The sequence below is a fragment of the Calliopsis andreniformis genome, chromosome 5, assembly GCF_051401765.1.
Source record: "Calliopsis andreniformis isolate RMS-2024a chromosome 5, iyCalAndr_principal, whole genome shotgun sequence".
NCBI classification, from domain to species: domain Eukaryota; kingdom Metazoa; phylum Arthropoda; class Insecta; order Hymenoptera; family Andrenidae; genus Calliopsis; species Calliopsis andreniformis.
Window position 1 is genome coordinate 4725790 of NC_135066.1, and position 20968 is coordinate 4746757.

General features: G+C 41.6%; 1 protein-coding gene across 1 annotated transcript in view; it reads left to right on the forward strand.

Annotated features, from left to right (window-relative positions):
* Positions 1-20968, forward strand: part of LOC143179047 (neural cell adhesion molecule 2) — a 194571-nt gene that overhangs the window by 122547 nt on the left and 51056 nt on the right. Inside the window, exons 2-3 of the mRNA XM_076378039.1 lie at positions 17839-17971; positions 18619-18827. Coding sequence (XP_076234154.1) covers positions 17839-17971; positions 18619-18827 — 342 coding nt within the window. The remainder of the gene's footprint in view (positions 1-17838; positions 17972-18618; positions 18828-20968) is intronic.

Here is a 20968-nt window from a genome sequence, read left to right on the forward strand (position 1 = left end):
CACTGGTCTTGAATGTGTTCGGAGAATATTTTCTTTATATTTGGTATGGATATTAGTCGGTTAATGTAATAGCGACCGAGTTAGTATTCAAGGGGATTGAATTGTGCGATCTACTGCACCATCTGGCGAATCTTGTTACGTAGACGACAGAAGTCGTTAGATCTACGCGAGGCACCTGCACGCTGTCACGCAGCTGCAGGAGATCAAATGAAGATCCCTTTTGCTTTGATCGAACATTCTACGTAATACTGGCCAGCATGCATCTACTATATCTTCGAAAATGGAGTTGGCCTCAAGTCAGTTTATGGGATATCAGGTTGCTTGGATTTTCGAATACGGTGAGTATTGAAGTCCTAAATATTGAAGTCCCTGGAATATTAAATTACCTGTGTATTGGAATACTAAATTATTGGAATGGAAAGTCCCTGTCGCCTCTCCTCTTCTCGTATATCAGACAGTTTATATAATATTGATCTACATACGTCTACAATATCCTCAGAGATATATTCCTTAACCTGAAATCTATTTCACTCTAAAACTCCAAGATGTTGTTTAGATTCCAATTTCCCAAAGATTTCTCTTCAATTTCGGTTCCCCAAAAACTATACGCCATCTTTCTTTTCCCAGAGTCTTCCGCAGGGATTATGATTTCAGCTATAACACTTTGTCAATGGAGGGTACACAGGCTCGTTAAATAGAAGATAAAATCCAGTCGAACCTCCCTGACAAACGGGAGCACGGATTATCCTCGCGTATTTTCCGCGGGAAAAAGATGCTGGCAATAATCGCCACGTTTCTACTCCAGTCGGAGGAGAACAGCGAAAGTTCAAGCCCGAAAGGAGGAGCATTAAGAACCGACGGGACCATTGTATTGAAATTGGTCCCATCCAGATAATCCGAACTTATGCCGGCGCTCATCCAAAACTTTTTCGCTCGTTACAGCGATCGCCTCTTTGCTCTTAGCTCGCGGACTTCCCTTCGACTTGCCAAGAGCTGGAACAGGGTCCGATCAGTAGAATGGAGTCAGATCTTCTTGAAAAGAATTTTCGTAGATTTTTGGCCAGGGAAGATAAAGCTTCTTCAGTACGACCAATCGAGAAAGACTCAAACGATTCTGTATTGTAATAATTCTTGTGAAGGGTGGGAATTATTTGAGATTTTTTAGGTGGTAAAAATTAATTTACAACATTTTTAAATAAATGCAAAAATTGAATGTCAAAGGAGGACATATTATAGGAGCATTGTGTAATCGAAAATAAAAAATATTACAAGGCTTCTGTTCTCTAAGCTAAATGGTACCTACATACATATTATACAATTACTGAAATTTGATTTAACAAATTTTTGTAAAGTGAGCCTTCTTCTAAAGAGCATTTAATGATGATACTTCAAGAAATAAAGGTCCCTTCCTGAAAAGAATCAAAACTGTATTAAAATTAAGTATAATTGCTTCGCAAAACAGAGCAATGCAAAGTAGATTCCTCCATCAATGTTGTTTCGATAACACAATTTTACAAGCGAATGAATAAGTAAAAGGTACGCTGAAAATAAGATTCTTGGCGAATCATAGAATACATGGCTTTGCGAGGTACTTAGGAACCCCTGAGAAAGAGATCAACATAGATATCAATGGCAGAGTTGGTACAGTTCTTCTCAGTAAATCAAGAGGACCCGAGATCAAGTCTTGTCTATACAAAGGGCAGGCTTTTTCTTACTGAATCTCCCCTTTCATAGATTCTGCTACATATTGCAGGATTGGGAACACTTTCTATAGGGAGCACGACCTGGAAGGACCTCCACAGTATTATAGCGGAAATAGAAGAAAGAGGTGGCTCCAACAAAGATGAAGTTCGAATTCCCGAAGGCCTTCTCCCCAGTTCCAGGAATCTCGTATTCATGCTCTAAAATTCAGGAGACACGTAAGAATATTCCCGGAAGAAAATAAAAACCCACGAAAGAAAAATCACTGCGGAACATCCATTCCTGACAATCCCACGAATCACGAAATCGCTAAGATACTCCTCTACCTCGATGCGTTCGTTTAACCTCGAAAGAGTGTTAAGCTCCAGAAAGTGAATCAATTGACCCATGAATCACAGTGTCGAATATTGAAAGCATCTCCAGCAAACCTTTCCCAGAGGAGGCGTCGATATTTGAAAGATAGTGTCTCTCACTCCCAACTCGAACGCTTAGAGTGCAGTGATCATAAGGTGACTAGGAATGCAGTTCCTATTGGTCGTCGATGGGGTAAGGATATTAATTACTGTGTAAATACCAATTACTGTTTTACCAAAGGTATATAAATATTTTTAGGCACTTACTTTACTAAGGTTACTATGTCTGACTTGAGACTGAGTCTACTGTCTTCGCTGTATCTGACTTGCGACTTAATCTACTGGCTTCACTGTGCCTAACGAGGCTACTGGATGTCGGCAGTAGAATAAGTCCCAAGTCAGACACATTTCACGAGGACTTTATCCCCAATTTTCTGGCACCTGTTGTCGAATACCATGTACATGAAAATAAAAGGGAAAGAGAGGCGCAATCTGCTTGCAACAGAAACAAGGCTCCAAATCCACCCCATCACAGTCGTGAATAATCCCAAAATAATCCTAACAAAAACCATGTTTAATACCTCGCCCAGAGTTCTACACGCCGAAAACTGGAATCTACCCTAAAAAGAGCCTAGAAAGAACAGCTCGCAGGGTGGCGAATCACCGTTTCAGGGCATCCGCAATATCCTGCGTGGAAGGTGGATCGTCTCGGCAGTAAACCCACGGCAAACGGCCGATGAACCGCTCGAGAGCGTCCCTCGGGGGTGGAAAGACTGTGAACGACGTCGCCTCGGAGCACGGCGAAGCAGCCGCGCGTTTCGGGTAATGTAATCGAGTGGACGACAGTTCGAGCGGGAACGGAAAGATGTCCATTGTAGCGGAACATCCGACGCGAGATCAAAGTTGGAGCGCGATCTAAACGGCAGGTTGCCATGGAAATAGAGCGTCCTCAGCCTCCCTTTTTATTCTCGGCGCTCTTGCTCGCCCAAACCGCGAATCTGGGATCGACTTGGCAGGTTTCTTAAGATCCTTCGAATAGAACTCGATCACCAGGTTGCTGGCTTTCCCGAATTTCGCCTGTGGTATATAGGCAAAGGGGATCACACCAGGCTACGTCAATATTGAATCAGGCCGCGATAGTTTGCCAAGACATTTTTCTACCACACGTGCAATAACGCCTTGGCTGCGGCGTCGCGTGTTTCACGCTGCCATGATATCGGCTGACGAGCGTTGAGCTCATGGCAAACATCGTCGATGAACTCGGTGCGATAAGTCGTTGTTACGAGGGTGGATGGTTTGATTCGTAACAGGGTAGCATGTGATTTGACGAGGAATGTAGGGTGACTCTTGGTGGAATTCATTAAGGGTTTATAGGTGTTATCGGAGGATCGTTGTAATTGGGATTGATGATATTCCGTCGCGTTGGATGACGATGATGTAAATAAATGAACCTCGCGTGCAATCTTCTGTGGTTATTCGTGATATCTGATTTAATTGAAGGTTTCAAGCTTTCATATTAAATTGAAAAACAGTACAAGTCCAAAATTTTATATTTTTAAATATAATATCAAATTTATAGCTGGACCTCAGAGAGTGCGTGTATTAAGTCCACTTGTTTTCTATGTGACTTCTTAATCCATTTTGGCTCTGGAGTCCAAATATAATTTTAATGAAACTAACTACAGTATTTGCAAAATATTTTGAAATTTCTTCTAAAAGAATGTAGCTTATACCTGAAAGCTGTATCACTGAGAACTGATATTTGATTTGGTGCAGATGTTGCACGACAGGGCAGAATATTTGAGAATTTTTCGAATTTCTTCTCCCGCCAGCAGTTTTGATCTTCCACGCGTTTTTGAAAGCGCTTGGAGATTCTACGAGAGAAGAGAAAATTCGAGAAGCATCGCGCAAGAAGTAGAGTAAGAAGACAGTGTATATTGGCTCGTGCACGATCCCGCCGTCTGGCTACTTTCATTTTACGTTATTGCGAAACCCGAAACGACAAAGTGTTCCCTCGGTTCGCAAAGAATGGGCGTGGGCCACTTATATAATTTACAAGGTCCACCATTCCACGGTGACACGTTTTGCGAGCACTTTTATGGCTGGTCTGAACCGTAAATACGCTGTCCAGGAAGCATAAAGTGCCTATTACTGTGCAATCAATAACTGGCGTATTCGTCTTCTCGCGAAACGCAGAATGGTCATTATCTGCGATTGTTGAGGGACTTGTTAGGGTACACGTGGGGAATACGATGCTCTGAGACGTAAAATAATATGTAATAAGATTAAACGATATGGAGAATATTGGATTAACCCCTTGAGAGTCAGATTTTCTTTTCAAATTTCCAAGCTAAAGGCACTCTAATTTTCTTTTGCATTGGTGCACCCCTATTGGTGTATGCAGTATTTTTTCTGTATCCTTGGCTGTGCACAAATTGGACATGCACCTGTGTATTTCACAGGCTTGAACGTTAATGGGTTAACGTAGAATTAGCGTATCAGGAATATTAAGCTCTTAAATATTAGACTATTGGTGTACTGAATTCAGTAGAGGAGTAATAGAATATTTAAATCTTAGGATATTATGATACTAGAGAACTAGGTTCTTCAGAATTTGAGTCACTAGGATTATATGGTTCTTGAATAATTAGAATATTGACGTATTAGAATATCGAAATATTAACGTAGCATAGATTATTAGGTTATTGAATTATGTCACAGCATAATACTTCTACTAGATAAACAGTAAAGCATTGAAACTAAACTAAACAGCTCGTCGATCAATATAGTAACTAATTTATGAATCAGTATTTCAAAGCATCAAAGCAGGAATACATCAAATAACCCAGCTACTGATACTCCACTTTCCAAGATTAAAATTCGTGGACCAACCAAAGAGTTACCTACTACCCCACGCATTCATAAACCGTCACGTAACGCATGTAAACAATTAAGCGTACGATTAAACCTGTTCCAGTTGATAAAATCGGCTAAACGTATGCGCGTGCACGAGTCCTCGTTACGAGACCACAAAAACACAGGCTTTTTATTCCTTTCCCCCTTCCTCCCTCTCTTTTTTATTTTATTCGTGCAAATAATTTTCATAATTAAAGCGAGCACGGAGGTCTCGAGCTTTTTTCTGCGTCCTGCATTCGAACTGCGGTTGAATGTGCGTGTCTCGTTCGTGGTATTCAAAGCGCACACGGGTGCACCTTCATCGCGGATTAAACGGTTATTTCTCTTACCTTACCTCTTCTCTCCTCCTTTCCAAACTCAAATTAATATTAAAAACTCAGCTCGAAATTATAGAAATCCATCTTCCATCGATTATGCAAATCACGAAACAAAAAAGATTTGAAATTTCCATTCTAACTTCTCAGCTGTATCGCAAACACCGAATAACACTCGAGCTGGTCCCAGGAGCGCGAACCCCTGTTAAAATAAATCAGCCACGACGTAAAGCAGTCGCAGAGGCCAGGTTCTCGCGGAGAACTCGTTAACGCGACTCGACCCTGGCCACCGCAGTGCGAGTCAGGCTTAACGCGAACCAGGGAACTCCGATGAAACAGAGACAGACGTGTTTCCATAGACACGACGCTATTGGCTTAGTATCGGCTTTTCTCCGACTGCATTTTCATACCTCGCCGTGTGCTTTGTCACGGACGAGCTGCCTCCGTTATGCGTATGTAATCACTGCGGCCAAGTCGCGTCTGACAAAGCGAAAACTCGACTAATTACGGGGAGAAGCACCCCCACGCTTTCCCTACCGATAATAAGTTTCCCTTCGATTCGACAGGGAACAAGGGGAAATGTAATGGGGACGTTATGTGGGAACGTTGCAGGGAGAAATGGGATCACGAGAAAGTGGGTCCCCGTTAAAATATACCTTGCACTCTGACAGCAATGGAGAGACGAAGGGATTTACACTGTGATACGAGATTCTGCCAAAGGCAAGTACTCGAGAAAATTTAATTTGTTAGACTACAGGATATAACTTCCAACGGGATTTTAAATTCTTTCGTAATACCATTAGTTTGGAAGCTTACATATTTGCGTAGCAATGTCGGATACAATATATTTTATAAATGAGGATTTTAGTTACATTTGGAATTCAGAAAGGCGAATAAATAGGCTTAGAAAGAAGATTCGAAAATTTAGTACACTTATAAAGACTTGGATATGTCCTACAAATTTCGAATATTTGAAAATTAAACATTTTTGAATAGGGATATTTGAACGATTTAAATTAGAGCTAAATTAAGAATTAGAAGGATCGGTAAAAAATATTACCTAGGGTAAGCTTGTGTCAGAAACTTCAGCGAAGTGCTTTCCTTCACACTCTGTCCTTTTTAGGAATTAAGAGTGCGTTGGTAGAACGTGTCGCGGTGCACCGAGGATTAATGGGGTCCGATGGAGCATCGAAACCGCGGACAACGAGGGTCGCATGAAATATAAATTCCGTATCAACGGGAAGCCAGGGCCGACCGGATGAATTGGCGGAGCGTCTTCACAGCGGAATTATTCCGAGCACAATGAATCGCATGGCGAAATGCGAGAGAATCCCCCTTTTGAACTTCGTTGCGTCGCACGAGCGGGAGAACAAAGGCGCATTTCTGCACAAAGGAACCAGAGGACCGACTTCCCGAGTCGGTGTCTTAAGGGAGAAAAACATTTACCCTGAAGCCACTGAATCGACATGGTCGAGAACCGATTAATGGGGTGTCCCCTGCATTTGTTCCGCGTTTGTGGAATGGAATGCTTGATTGTTGAGCCCCCTGGGTCATTTGTCGGATTTATTGTAGTGTATGATCAAATTATTATGAACACTTTGAAGTTTCCACTTTTTTTAAATTTGAGCAAGAGTAGAACTTATATAACAATGATTTTATAGCTTTTGGAATTTTTTAGAAGGTATATTGTAGGTAAATAGTCAAATGGAGGCTAAATTGTCTACGAGTCTTCCAATAATCGCCAATACAATTTCTTCGGATATTCGTTTCAGCATGTTACCGCTGATAGACCCTTCAACCTTCGGACGAATCGTTCCCCAGTACCTCAACCTAATAGCCCTTTAACCCTTTGCTCAAGACGCTCCTTAATCCTAGATTAGTCAGGGACGGTATTACTATTCTCAGAGCTACAAAACAGAGGGAAGCGTAAATTATATTCTACATCCACATTCGTGAAATGCAGTGTCTCGTGAACTGCGCCGCGTTAATATTCGTGCCTCTATGGTTCAGAATGAGAGCGCGCACAAGAAAAGGAGCGCTCAATGGGAACAGGCAATGATCCACAGCGGAGCTCTGGATATTAGCAAAAAATTGAAATAAATTATTCCTATCGTGGGGCAAATTACACATACCACGGTAGATTAATTTTTTTTTAAATTCAGCTCTTGACATGCTTCCTACACTTTAAAACATTTTTGCTAAATATGGATTTGGGTTGCGAACTTCGAACAAAAATAGCAATTGTAATTATCAAGATTGGTAGTAATCTCACTTCGAACGCTGAATTTGAGAAAATCTTCATCACTGAATTATCCTCCTATCTGAACCCAATATCAAAGACACCATTTTCCATGGAAAATTTACTCCCAAGCCAACTTCGTTAATCGTTACAGTCACCGATTGCACTCTCGAGGCCGCAGATAAACAGCAGACTCGAATTCTGCGCGATTTATCGTCGAGTCGGTCCGCCAGCCGCGCAATTCTATAAGTTGCATCGCAATTATGCCCAGTGTTGCAAACAATTCGAATATCTGAACGAATCGCAATATTCGGGATCGCGGGCCACGGTCTTGAGCGGCTCCCGCTGGAAAACAGATATGATTAAAACGAGCGCAGCGTCGAGTCGCTGGAATGAACATTCCGAAATACGTTTCCCGGGGCTTTTAACAGCGCTGCCAGAAATATTCCGCCGCGTGTTTCGCAATACTGAACGAGGCCACTCGAAAATTCGCATAAAATATTGCGAGAACGGGTGTTCTATGCGAGTTCAGCTATCAAGCCACATGGCCTGACGATGATATGCGGGGAATATTTTTAAAACTTGCCTCGATATTGCGATGAGCAAATCTGGGGCACAATAAGGTAGTGGTGAAGGGTCCAAATAAATGTCAAACAGTACCGATTTGTGAGTAGAAAAATTTGGAATGCATAAAGTACCGACACAGGGGTACATATTAATTCACTTTGACTGTTCAACGCTGGAGTTATCGGGAACTGACTGGTCCCAGAGGATGGTATCGTGTCACTCAGATTGACCCTAGCTTAATATTTGATTTTAAAACAAATGTACGTATGGATTTCTCTATTGTTCTCAAGTTCATCATTATAATAATGATCACACGTTGCTGATAGCGTGTAAGAACAGTTTAGGTGCCATTTTCTTCGAATTTTATGATGTGAAAAGGAATATGGGAAAAATGACGAGTGGAAGAGGAGAAAAATCGTTCGTCGAGAGACGTTTCGAGAGGGAGAACGCGTTCGTGCATTGGCGTCCCGCAAAATTAGTTTCATTCAAAGAAAAATGAGTTGGGAGAGCCATTCTCTCGAGGTATCGAGAAAGAACACGGAACGACTGGTCGATAGTGGAACGCCGCGTCCGATTTGTCGAGCAAGCATCGATCGATGATATCGTAATCGACCAATTAAAACTTCGGGGTCGGGCAATTTCCGAAATAATAACCGGCCTCCGCTCTACGTCGGCGATTATATTCGACATTTCAATTATTGGTCTAATTAGTGGGGCCAACAATACGTCAAATGAAACGAACCCGGACGCCAACGCGATTCTGCCAGCCAATAATCCTCGATGCGATTCTACCGCGCTTAATTCTGAGAAATCATCGATCTTCCCGACTGCAAGTCATTAAGTTAGTTATTTCAATTTTGTGGTAGTAATTTTAGTAATTTTAGGGGTTGGCTTTTACATCGAAGATCATTCAAGTTATCCTGAAACGCCGTTCTTCAACCATTTTCTTGTAATAGTGCCACGAACTGGCGTTTAGTTAATAAGAATGTTTTTTTCGCGAGTCGACAAACACCAAATGGTGGACAAAGCGAATCCAGAACGACACGCGAACCGCCAGCAGAAAACCACCGTCGATTTGCCCGGATATGAGCAATAACCGCGTATTTCCATGAGCTTGAAAGCCTCCGCTATCATTTTAAATCCGATTGCGCGTATCGTGGCCATGTCAGGAAGGAAATACCCGGAAACGCAAATATCATTCGAAAGGGATCAGATTCTGCACGCTCCGTGGAGCCAATGTGTCCGATACATTGCAGCTTATTTCTTTCCTCTTTTTTTATTTATATCGCGCAGACATACGAGGCTCAGCTGCTGGTAAGCTGGAACGATAAGCTCCCCGTTTACGTGAACCACGATAATTTTACTATTTCATGGACTTCGAGGTCCCAGAATGGACTAGTGGAATTTGGAGAACAGAAGGGACCACATTTTATCAATAATTTTTTTACCTTATCCGTGTTTATTTCAGAGAATAGATCCTCAAATGGTTGCTATCACCTTTTTAACTTGGAAATTTTTATTCAGTCATTGGGCAGAATCAGGTGATATACAATGGTGCATGAAACGAAATTTTGAATTAAAACTTATGTATAGAGTATTAGATACTGTACCCATAAATATTCCACAGCTTCTTTTTGGAAAATTAATATATATATTTCCTTTCTTTTCCTTTCTTTTCTTCGCCACTATAGCTGCAGAAGTACAGCAGTAGAAAACTCGAGCACTGGTTGGACACGAAATAAAGGACCAGTTTAAGGAACTTTTTTAACTTTCCTGAGAATAAATTCTATCTCAAGTCTGCATTAAAGACAAGTTATTAGCAGCAGAATTATACAAAGAGTTTGCTGGTAATATCACTTTTACCTTGCATAATAGAACGTACCAATGGCTCCAAATCTAGTCTGTCCATAGGCAAATGAGCTTCAGCGCGAGCAATAATTCAAAATTCCACGGATTCAATTGTTTAGCGAGGACATACCGGCGCAAATAATGCTTGAAAGCGTTAATACTGTTATCATATTATAGCCGCAAGGGTACATCGATACTGTCATCCTTGTAAACGCGATTATGTGCACGTACGCACAGCTCACGACAACATGTTCCTATTATTATGTAACGAATATTTAATGATTCCCGCATAACCTGGTCAAATACGGCACTTCCAGTCGCGGCCGATTTAATTAAATGATTCGATCTGCCGTGAGATTCACGAATAAATTATCATTCGCGAATTTCCTCGTTAAATAATAATAAACAACGGGAACCGCGCAAATAATGGGATTCTGTTTGCTTGGTGTGCTTCCTATTTGATTCAAATCACCGAATTGCGTAAGGAGGAACGAATTTTATTTGCAACACTTGTATTATGAGTACAGAAACGGATTCACAGTGAGAGCATCTGAATCATGGGCCATTTAAATCAGTAACGCAAGTGCAAAAGCTTCAAACGTGAGTTCATTGCTAAAATGCTAAATATGGGGAGTCATTTGTTATTTGTGGAAATTCTTGGGTTTATATTTTAGGGAGTTCCTAGAAATTAGATGACTTGCGCAGTATTCATGAAATCGTGGATTACCTCGCAGCGAGGAATCTTTTGCAGAGAGAAAAAGCTTCGTTCACCTCGTGGAACGAGATCAACGCCGAGATTAGGACCACGAATTCCATCCACTGCGAGTCTCTTAGAACTTTTAAAACTTGTTGATCTTGTCGAAGTTGCAGGACTTCATAGGATTTTGAACTTTTCCCGAATCGAGAACTTCCAACCAGACTATCTTCCCGTGAACATCGTTACCAGATACGATTGCTGTGTCGTTTAATAAATGTTATTGTTATCACGAGTATCCTTGCAACTCGCTAAACGATAGCGCAAAAACTTTTAAAACGAGCTCTCATTGCATAGTGACATATTGTAATAAATACCCCATGGAATTTATTAAACTTTCATTTTGTGAGCATAACAGGGTTTATAATGTAACTTTTGTTCATTACAATCCACTGTATAGGCAGATAAATTAGTAATCAATGTGGCTATAAGAATCAATAAACTTGGAAGTAATTATCACTAATATTTCCAGCGTTGGAACTGAATAAAAATGTCAGTACAGTTCTCTCGATTAAGTATATTGCATTCCAATTGCCCAATAATGCGTTACCATCGTTTTCGAGTAATTAGTTCGTTTGCCGTTTAAAAGCGCTATAAATTTCTCTCTGAAGAGAGGAATTCACTTTTGAAAATTACTGTTAATTCGATGTTACTCATCGTTACGTAATGCATCTATCTCATTCACTTCGAACTCTAAATTGCTACCAAATATACAAATTCTTTTCATGAAAATATGGAAATCAGTTTCGCGAAAGTAAATCTTCTTTCCCCTTTAAAAATTTTAGACTCCTGTCACCTGTTGTTTGAAGAACCCACCTACACATTTCAGTCTCCATATTTCGCTCGAGGGTTAAAGAGGAGTACTGACACAACGTGTACGACACGATTTCCACATACTTTTTTTGCACATCATATTTTCGTAACGATCGATTACTGGCCTCTTCCATCATCGACGCTCGAAGTTCCGCTCGCGCGACGAGCACTTTAGCGCCGATGGACATTTATAAAACGTCACTCGTGGGACCTCGAGCTTTGTCATGAGAGGTTTTGAAAATTCCCCTCGATGTATCAAAGGAGTAATCGAAGACGAATTTTGCCAGGCCTCCAGAGGGTCTGACCAGTTCCCTCAAAAGCTTCTGACCATGACCACTCGTCCACTACTTGTCCAGAAAATACTTAAGTGTATATGAATGATGAGAATATCGAATAAAGTAGTATAAGTCGAGCAATGGTAATACGTGAATATAAAATTTTCAAATAGAAAATTTCTTGATGAAAATCAACTACCTAAGCTTTCTACTAATAAAAAGGTAAACGATACTAGCTAACACAAGAATTCCATCACATATCTCTCACAATATTCCCTCGGGTCGCCCTAAATCAAACAACAAACACCTTTCCTATCGATACACATCTCAATATCCACATATCCGTAAATACTTCATTTCGTCCAGCCCACCTTCCCGTTCAACCCCTAAAACGACTAAATGAGATTCCCAGTGGGCAAGAGAAAATCCTCTCACCCCCAGAACTGTGAAGCCCTCCTTCAGGGTTTAGATCGCCTTTGCAGAAACGCTTCCCACAGGAACAATTCCAGCGGGGTGCGTTAATCAGCGTTTTCGATAAAATCGTAGGGGTTCGAAATCCCTCTGCTCACTATTCCCACTTATGTTATCGATTCCAGCGTCGAGCCGCGCTGCTGGTTACAGTTGCTTGCACGACAGCCGTTTATGTACGCGTTTCCCGCGATATGACAAACAGCGTGACGCCAGGCGACGCTCGTCCCTATATAATGCACGAGCGTCGTTGATACGCTGTGAAACGTCAAGGCGGCTTTTCGTGTGCCCGTAGCGCGGGTCGAAAGGGGTCGAAAGGGGTTGGAATGTTCGGACGACGTCGCTTGAATTACGTCTGGAACAGTTCTCCGTGCCGAAACTCCTAGCCAGCTGGAGAAAAATGGTCCCTCGGACGATGGAGACGTTCGAGTTTTCTTGAACCCTTTTTTCGTGAAAAGATTGTTGGGAACCTCGAAGGGTGGTTGTCATTTGAGGTTCAATGGGCGAAAATGTAAGACTTTGTGGCATCATTTATGGAATCTGTGAAAGAGGGTATAGTTTGTTCTACATACGAACTTTTTACAGAAAAATATGTAGATATTTGTTGGTGACAGAAATAGATTAATTACAGTAATAATAATTGATACATCAAGGTTATTTCTGGCACTATAGGCGTTATCACAGGCAGTTGCTTCAGAGTCACGTCAAGCGTGGTTACCAGAGCATGGGAGTATTCTCATTAACGAGAGAAGTTTATGATTAAATATATGATGCATAGGTAAAACTATTTCGTAGCCTTCAATTAGACCTTACGGTCAGTCAAGAATGATTGTACTATAAGGGTCAGTGAACGGAGAGAATCGGAAATGGTTTCGGTTCGTGATTGGTGATTCAATTTCAGAAGTGGACGTAAGGATGGCGAGGGTCGTGAAAAGGGATCAACGATGAAGACAGAGAGGGAGAAATTTAATGCTGTCATGAATTTCTCGAAAGGACTAGCCAGTTTATGACGGAGAGTTCTACTAGCCTGTTTTATTGTTATAGACGGCTCTGACTGAGATAGTCCTTGGGGGTAGCATCACTCCCTGTAGTCCAGTTTTCTTTTCTGAAAGAAACACGATTATTCCATTAATAAACGATTGATCTATGATGATCGAGGAGATTGTATAACAATCTCTCCCGGAAATTGAGGGGCTCATGTCAAAATCTACCCTTGTCTCGCATATTTAATTTTTGCCCCATAAATCAAATTTTCTTTCAATAACTTAAGAATATACGTAGTAATACCTATTTAAAGATCCCTTCCTGTTAGGTTTTTGATTAATTCGAAGCGTTTGAAGCAAAATAGGAAGTTGCATGGAACAATAGTGGAAGAAGAGAGGGTTGCATGCACGTGAGGTGCAAAGTGCGCGGAGGATTGCGTTGCGAGTGGAAACTGATCGTTTGTTTCGCGGCACAACTATGATGGCATTATTTTGCATGGAGTGTTTCGCGCTCGTGGCTGTACAGTTGTGATTCGTACGAGAGAATTATTCGACGACTTTAGAAAGGCCCTCTGGGACTCCGCGGATATTTTAACAAGATTATTTCGTGCGAAGAAGTTCACGACGATGTTTGTAAATCAGCAATGCAATAATACACGAATATTAACAAATCGCACAGCCACGAGGCTCGAATTGCTCTGCCGTTCGAAATTCCTCGCGTTCCCCTGCTATTATAAGAAACAGAACAAATATTCGCTCGTAAAGGAAGATCGTTCGCCTCGGTAAGGAGAATCACTCCACAATTCTCGGACCAACTTTGACGATAAAAGATACCGGTGTGTCAATTTCAGGTTACTCCAGCTTTTATCCGGAAGAAAATCTTGAAAAGCGTACTGATCTTGGGCTCTCCAATTAAGTTCCATTTCTAGAATAATTATAATTCATTGAAAAAAAATTAACGTCTGCGCCAGAGAAAACTGTAAACCGAGCTTCAAGGGCAGTTTGCTTAATACAGGAAGAGAAAAAAGGAACCGCTGTTGACGAAACAGGGTGCAGTTTAGTCTGAAACGTGAAATCGCGACGAGGTGGATGCACTTAAAAGTAATTGAAGCACGTAACGTCGTAACCGCGCCTACTTTTTACGGACCCTAGAAAGCAATTACTGCATGGTTCATTCTATAAAATTATCTGCGATCTATTTCTCTCCCCTAACAGTAAACTTTCAACCTTTATATTTTTTATATTTATATATTATTTTCTAGATATACTGAATATCTTTTACTTACTAAAAAGTATATCCCATAAGAAATTAAATACATAATAACAACTTTCATCCTGGAAACTTAAAATCCATCAAACATACACTTGTTTCATTCGAACGTATCTAAAAGGGAAAACTTCGCCTACCGCCTTCGACCAAGCAAAAATCTCCTTTGAAAACTATTCTTTTTAAACCGAGCTACATCATCCCCTATCTCTCTTGGACCAAAGAGTGAATCTGGTCCGCCTGTCAAGCGTCACGGAGAATACCTCGGGACAAGTTCGAATATCAATAAAGCAACGGGTGGACCGTGATCATATTTCACCAGTGACAGGGGGAACGAATTCGAATGGTGGAACCCTATCCCCGACCACCCTCCCCCAGTGTACACCCACCCATTCATTTTCGTACATCTCGATCGGGCAAAAATCGCACGCGAATGATAGACGTCAGGCGCGATAATACCGTCTGGCGTCGTTGCGCAGCCTCATCTCCGATATTCTCTGTGTGACACCACGTCCCGACGAGAATCGGCAGCCAGAACGTGCCAGAATAGAGCAACGACGTCGGTGCCATGGCTGGAAAATCGACGGGGGAAAGAGGATCGTAGGAGCGCGCCAATTTCCGCGGCGAATGTTTCAAATTTCCTTTTCTCGACGGAATTGCACCGAAACACCTGTATTCTGGGGATATACGTAAGACATTTGTGGCTGCAGAGGGGTTCATCTAATTTTCGGGAGAAGAGATTCCAGATACGCAACGGATGACGAGCTATCCACGGTTTCGAAAACTTCATTGGATTTCTAAGGCACGTCTTTCCTGTGGACGCTCTGGAAACTTTACTTAGAGTCGAAGATTTGCTGCAAGCTTGGATTAAGCTCTATGAGGGTGGAAAATCCAACTGAGAGTCATTAAACTTTTTTTTTGTGAGAATGGGGAGGGAGAGAGGGGATGGGGTGGAGGTATGGATCTTAATATTTTCGGGGAGATAAGTATTAATTTATAAGGGGTAGTTCTAACTGAGAAGGGTGGTCTGATTAGTCATTGACTTGTACTACTGAGTCGTGTGTGGTATTGGAAGCTTTGGGATTTATAATGACTAGTATTGTTTGAGAAGAAAAATGGTTTGATATATCGTTGACTTGTACTACTGGCTCGGGTATAATATTGAAATCGAGGACCTTGAATGTAGTAATTCAATAATCCATTTAGAGACGCCGAATCTTGGAATTCGTCGACCGAATATTGATCTGTTTCACTTGATCCTAATGCCTCTAATTATTATCTTATCCCTGCTAGCGCCAATAATGCAAATGCCTGCTGAACAGATACAGATTTACACTGCTTAATCTTCGTGTTACAGTCTCGCCCATATCGTGTCGTTAATTATTGAGTCACGCTACTTAATCTTCCCATTATGATCGTATATGTTCCTACTAACTACATACCGATCTATGCTACTTAATCTTGATATTACGGGTGTTAAATCGTCGCGGTAACAATTAACTTGTACAGACAGCTCCCTCAGTTCTGGCACAACATACACATAAGCATGGAAGTGGAATTACCTCTACCGAAGTACGTGCCAACTTCACTGTGGTGCATGCAGTCTGTCGATGCTACACAATAACCTCGCACGAAAAAACTTCAGTTTTACCTATCCCTGCACTGCTATCTTAATTATACTACTGAGGATAGAAGTAACTTCTCAAAGTTTCGTGCGTCTTCATTTTTTGTGAATGAAAGTAGGGCAGTGGATAAATAAAGAATAAATTAAGGAGCTATTTTTATCCCGGTTAGAGATTATAGAATATTTGAATGTTCAGAAATACAAAATTGGTTCAGGTCCATATAGGGTAATTTTTCAGAGTACTGACATATTTTGTGTTCCAATATGTTATCGAAATAGTCCAAATTTGATTTATCAAATAAACTTTAACCAACACAGCGTCATTAAGAAAATATCACGTGGGAGAGGGTGGTTTATCGTTTATTAGTATCATTCTCCCACTTGGCTCAGTAAAACAAGGAAAACAGGCGGCAGAGTCCGAAACGAGAAAATCTCCCGGGAATCTGTGTAGCTGGCTGCAAATGTTGCGTCAGAAGTCTTCAATGGCCGCCACGACCGGCGCTAAGCGTATTACGTTACCCGCGGGTTTACTTCGCAGAAAAGTAGCTACAGAATTCGGTGTTCTTTCCTGGCTCTACTTACCAACAGAAGCGAATGTAAAATCTCGCGAAAGCTAGTTGTCCGAAAAAAATACAAAAAAAACATTCAGGTAGCTTAAAAGAAAGCAGAGCAAGCAATCGTTTCTAATTCCTTCCAAAACAGCTTCCACCCCCTCCAATTCGAATGAAATCATACGAAAATAATGGAGCGAAATGAAAACGTGACACTCTAGCAACGCTCTTATTAAGTTTCGTTCTAGTTAATCAGAAAATTGGTTTCGAAGCGAGCAACTGCGAGTCTCGGCGCGATTAAAACCATTTACGTAACAAACGGCACGCGAACGTCCATTCGGGCACGCTGAGGGCCAACAATGGCCTTTTGTTCTCCCTCGCTTGTCCTCGCGTTACTCCGACACACAATATCCATTTATTCCGAAGATAACGGCGGACAGAAGAACGACGTTTTCGGCGTCGCGAATGCACCCGCGCATTGTCCCTTCCGCGCTGCCTCGAATGCATCGGAACCTCCCTCCCTCCGTACGCTCGTCTTTAACCTTACAACGCTCGCATATCTGGGTCACTCGAGGACGACTCGAGAACGCCAACGAGCGCACTCCTCTCGTTTCGCTCTTTCGTCAAGACCGGTTAAATATAACCATCTTCATCGGAGCTAGAAGAATAGGACCTCTGGAGGGACGAGTTGAGTAATGTTTTTGAATGGTATCGCTTTATTTTCAGGGCAGAGTACATGCATATTTTCTTTCTGAAATTCTACACGTAGAATTCTTTGGTAGCTTTGGATCTTGGTAATTGATGGGAGGTTTATACTGAATTGAAGTTTCGGAGATAAATAGTGTAGGATCCGGGATTAAAGAGAGAACGAACAGTCATAGGATTTGAGACGCAGGTTTTCGCAATGGCAGAAACTTAGAACACGTTTTTTATGATCAGAGATATATGCCAACCTAAATAAACTTCAATATAATGACATTGAACGAATTCCAAACATTCCTTAAAAACAGACAGTAACAATACTCATTAAACATTCCTAGCCCCAAACCTACCAAGCTGAAACACCCTGTGACGTCAATAGAACATTACCCATCGATCGACGTAGTACCACATCTCGCACTCCATTACTCTGAAACTCACGTTTCCGTACGTTTCTCTGTTACAGTACCAATATCGCACATCGTGGCGCTGGTCGGGGATCCCACGTATCTTCCTTGCGACATATCAACCACCCACGAAGGGGACTCGGTGCATCTTGTGCTCTGGTATCGCGAGGATCTCGGCACATCGGTTTACAGGTGAGATGCAAATCAATCTGAGCACAACTGCTGCCAGCCGACGTCTCCGTGTCTGCGCAAACTGCCGTCGGGCGTTTCGCAATCGGTCCAGGACAGTTGCGTAAACAGAGTCGTCGACGCGACGCAAGATTAGTGACTGGTTAGATCTGGCTAGTTGACTTCCGGCCGCGCGAAAATTTATCCCATTTCACGTGGGTGGTCGCTGCAAGCCACGCTGCCCTGAGGGTTCGATGATTTAGTTTCCCCTCTGAATATAAGCAGATTTAATGGCGGAAGCTTCTTATTTAAAAAAGTAGACATAATAAGATGGAAGTTTATAATATGGAATTGAGATTCAAAGCGTGTGTAATATCCCTAAATTAGTTTGAGAATATTTAGCGCCTTTTCGGACTTTAATGTCTAATAGCAGTACGAATAGAATTAGTGAGATTCATTCACAGCCTCTAGAGAAACATTTATTCACAACTCTACTACTAACAAAAACCACCATAATTAATTAAGGTGTTTATAGAAGCGTTATAAATTAATTTCCAAAGTAGCCTTAAGTATCAGAAAGTTTGGGAAGTGATTTCGCAGGAAAGTTCGAAGAATATAATGATGATTCTGGAACTTTGGGTATGTATGAAGATTTTTCAATTTTATTCCAGTGTCGATGCGAGGGATCGGGATTTCGGGATTGCGGAGAGATGGTCGGACGACACAGTGTTCTCGAATCGTGCATACTTCATGCCAGACAAGAAGCCAGCCGAACTTGGCGTCGATCACATAAGAGAAGAAGACGCTGGCATCTACAGGTGCCGAGTGGACTTTCAGATTGGTCAGACCCGCAACTCCAAAGTCAATTTAACAGTCATAGGTGAGTCAGTGAGAATCATAGATCTCAGGTTTCCACAAAAGCTTGTTCTCTTACATCACTAAAAATTCCCTCGATCTCGCAGCAAACATATTTCTCTGCTTTCGAACAAATCATCTCCCTTATCCAAGAGTCAACAAATTTGCATCGTGCATATGCTTACATAGTAAGAAATTTAAGCCTACAGCATAAATCTATAGTAAGCTTCGTTCAGGAGCTTGGGCTCTGGCATTTATGAAATTTAAGACATTGCTGGCTCCGTGTTTACTCCAGCGCCGCGCTTCAGATTCCTCTTGGACTCTCCCCTGCACAAGGAATCATGGAAAAATACTTTCAGACCGCTATTGGACCCCTTTTTGGCTGGAGACAACGTTATGTTCGAGAGTTTTTCGGGCGTCTCCGCGGAGAGCGCGCAATGACACAGAATGAGGAAATATATCAAGATGAAAACTATGCCAGCTGGAAAGCGTCGTCGGTCGGATGCTGCACACGCGTCGCGCGCATTCCCCGCGCATTCTCGCGAGGCCGCGCGTGCTTTATCTGGTCGGCGTATCTCCGTGCTTGAAGTTTTTAACGGCCTCCCCTCGCTGGTACAATTTATCCGGGAGGAATTCACAAAAGGGAACCGCAATAGTGGCATACGACGCGATTTTTCAACGCACGCTCGAGGAAATTGCGCGAATTTCCCGTGGATTTTTCTGTACGTAATGCTGCGCACCGGAAACTGCCATTATTTTGTATAAACTGTGCTGAGAAAATAACTTTTGTTAATCAGAGCACGGATTACATCGCCGAGCGCCGAAATAGGCTGCTAGTCTGATCATCTGTTGAGCTGTACTACTTAGCGAGCGAGTGTTTGGTTAATACTTGAGCTTTACTACTTATTGAGCAAATATTTAATGAACCCCACTGGTCTCTCCAGGAGATGATTTGTATCAGTTGCATAGTTAAATTCTACAGTGTTAATAAAATAAAATTATTTGATCTAAACTGTATAGAGAAATGTCATTTTCCAATCATAATATAAAGTAAAATTATCACAGTCAAGTAATAAATACTAGACTCATAAATCATCGAGCTTTAGTACTCACTCAGCAAATATTCGTATTTCATGAGTACTATAATGTTTATGTCTATCCAAAAAGTAACCTATACTACTTGCCTCGACTAAATTCTACTATCGACTATTTTTATGATTTATCTTCTTCAACTCACTTTAGAATATACACATCCCCAGTGCAGTGTATTTAAATAACACTCACAATTCTATTTTATGCCCTCCAATTTTTTAACAACAGTCATTTTATTCCTATCAGCGCGTCTCGCGCGAAGGTTAGTCATAAAAGACTGAACGGTCCAACCAATCTTCCGCAACGTCAACGTGAAACAAATACGAGACAATATTTATCCACTGTCGCGGAATCTACAATCTACTATGCTCTGTAAACAGAGTAACTTCTCGTTCCTGTAGCGACAAAAAAATATATTATTCATAAAATATCCGGTCAGTCTTTTACAAGCTGTAAAACGAAAGGCAAATAGAAAAAGATAGAATTTTTGAGCATTTTCCCATGATAAGAAGAGAGCGGGGAGCTGTTCATCCTGCCTCGATGATCATTAAAACCGATTAGCGATATTTATAGTTTCACCCAGGCAAATTGTGAGCGCAAAATATATGGCGACGTGCGTCCATTTGGATATTAAAAGTTTCCACCGGACGCGAACACGGGTAATCAAATGTAAAAACAATCGGGAGCAAAGATTTTATCCGCGTGACGCGCCGCTGTTATTTTTGCCATCGCTTGGCCCGATCACCGCTCTAAATCACGCTCGAAATTATTATTTAAAATGATCCCGGGTATTAACGCTATCGCGGATGATGTGCCATGCGGTAATGCGTATTTTCGCTTTAATCAGCGCGACGTTCCACGCGATAAATAACCGTAAGCGTTCGCGTAATCGCCTTGATCGCATCGATGAAACCGAAACAGTGTCTGCGAAAAGGAGAATAAATTGGAAAACACTGTAATCGATGATATAAATTCCCGTGATTGCCGTTTCACAAAAGTACGCCCCTCTTCTTTCGCTACTTTTCAATCTTCCCGTGTTTCACGTCGATTACAATCAACTCTCGAGATGTAAAT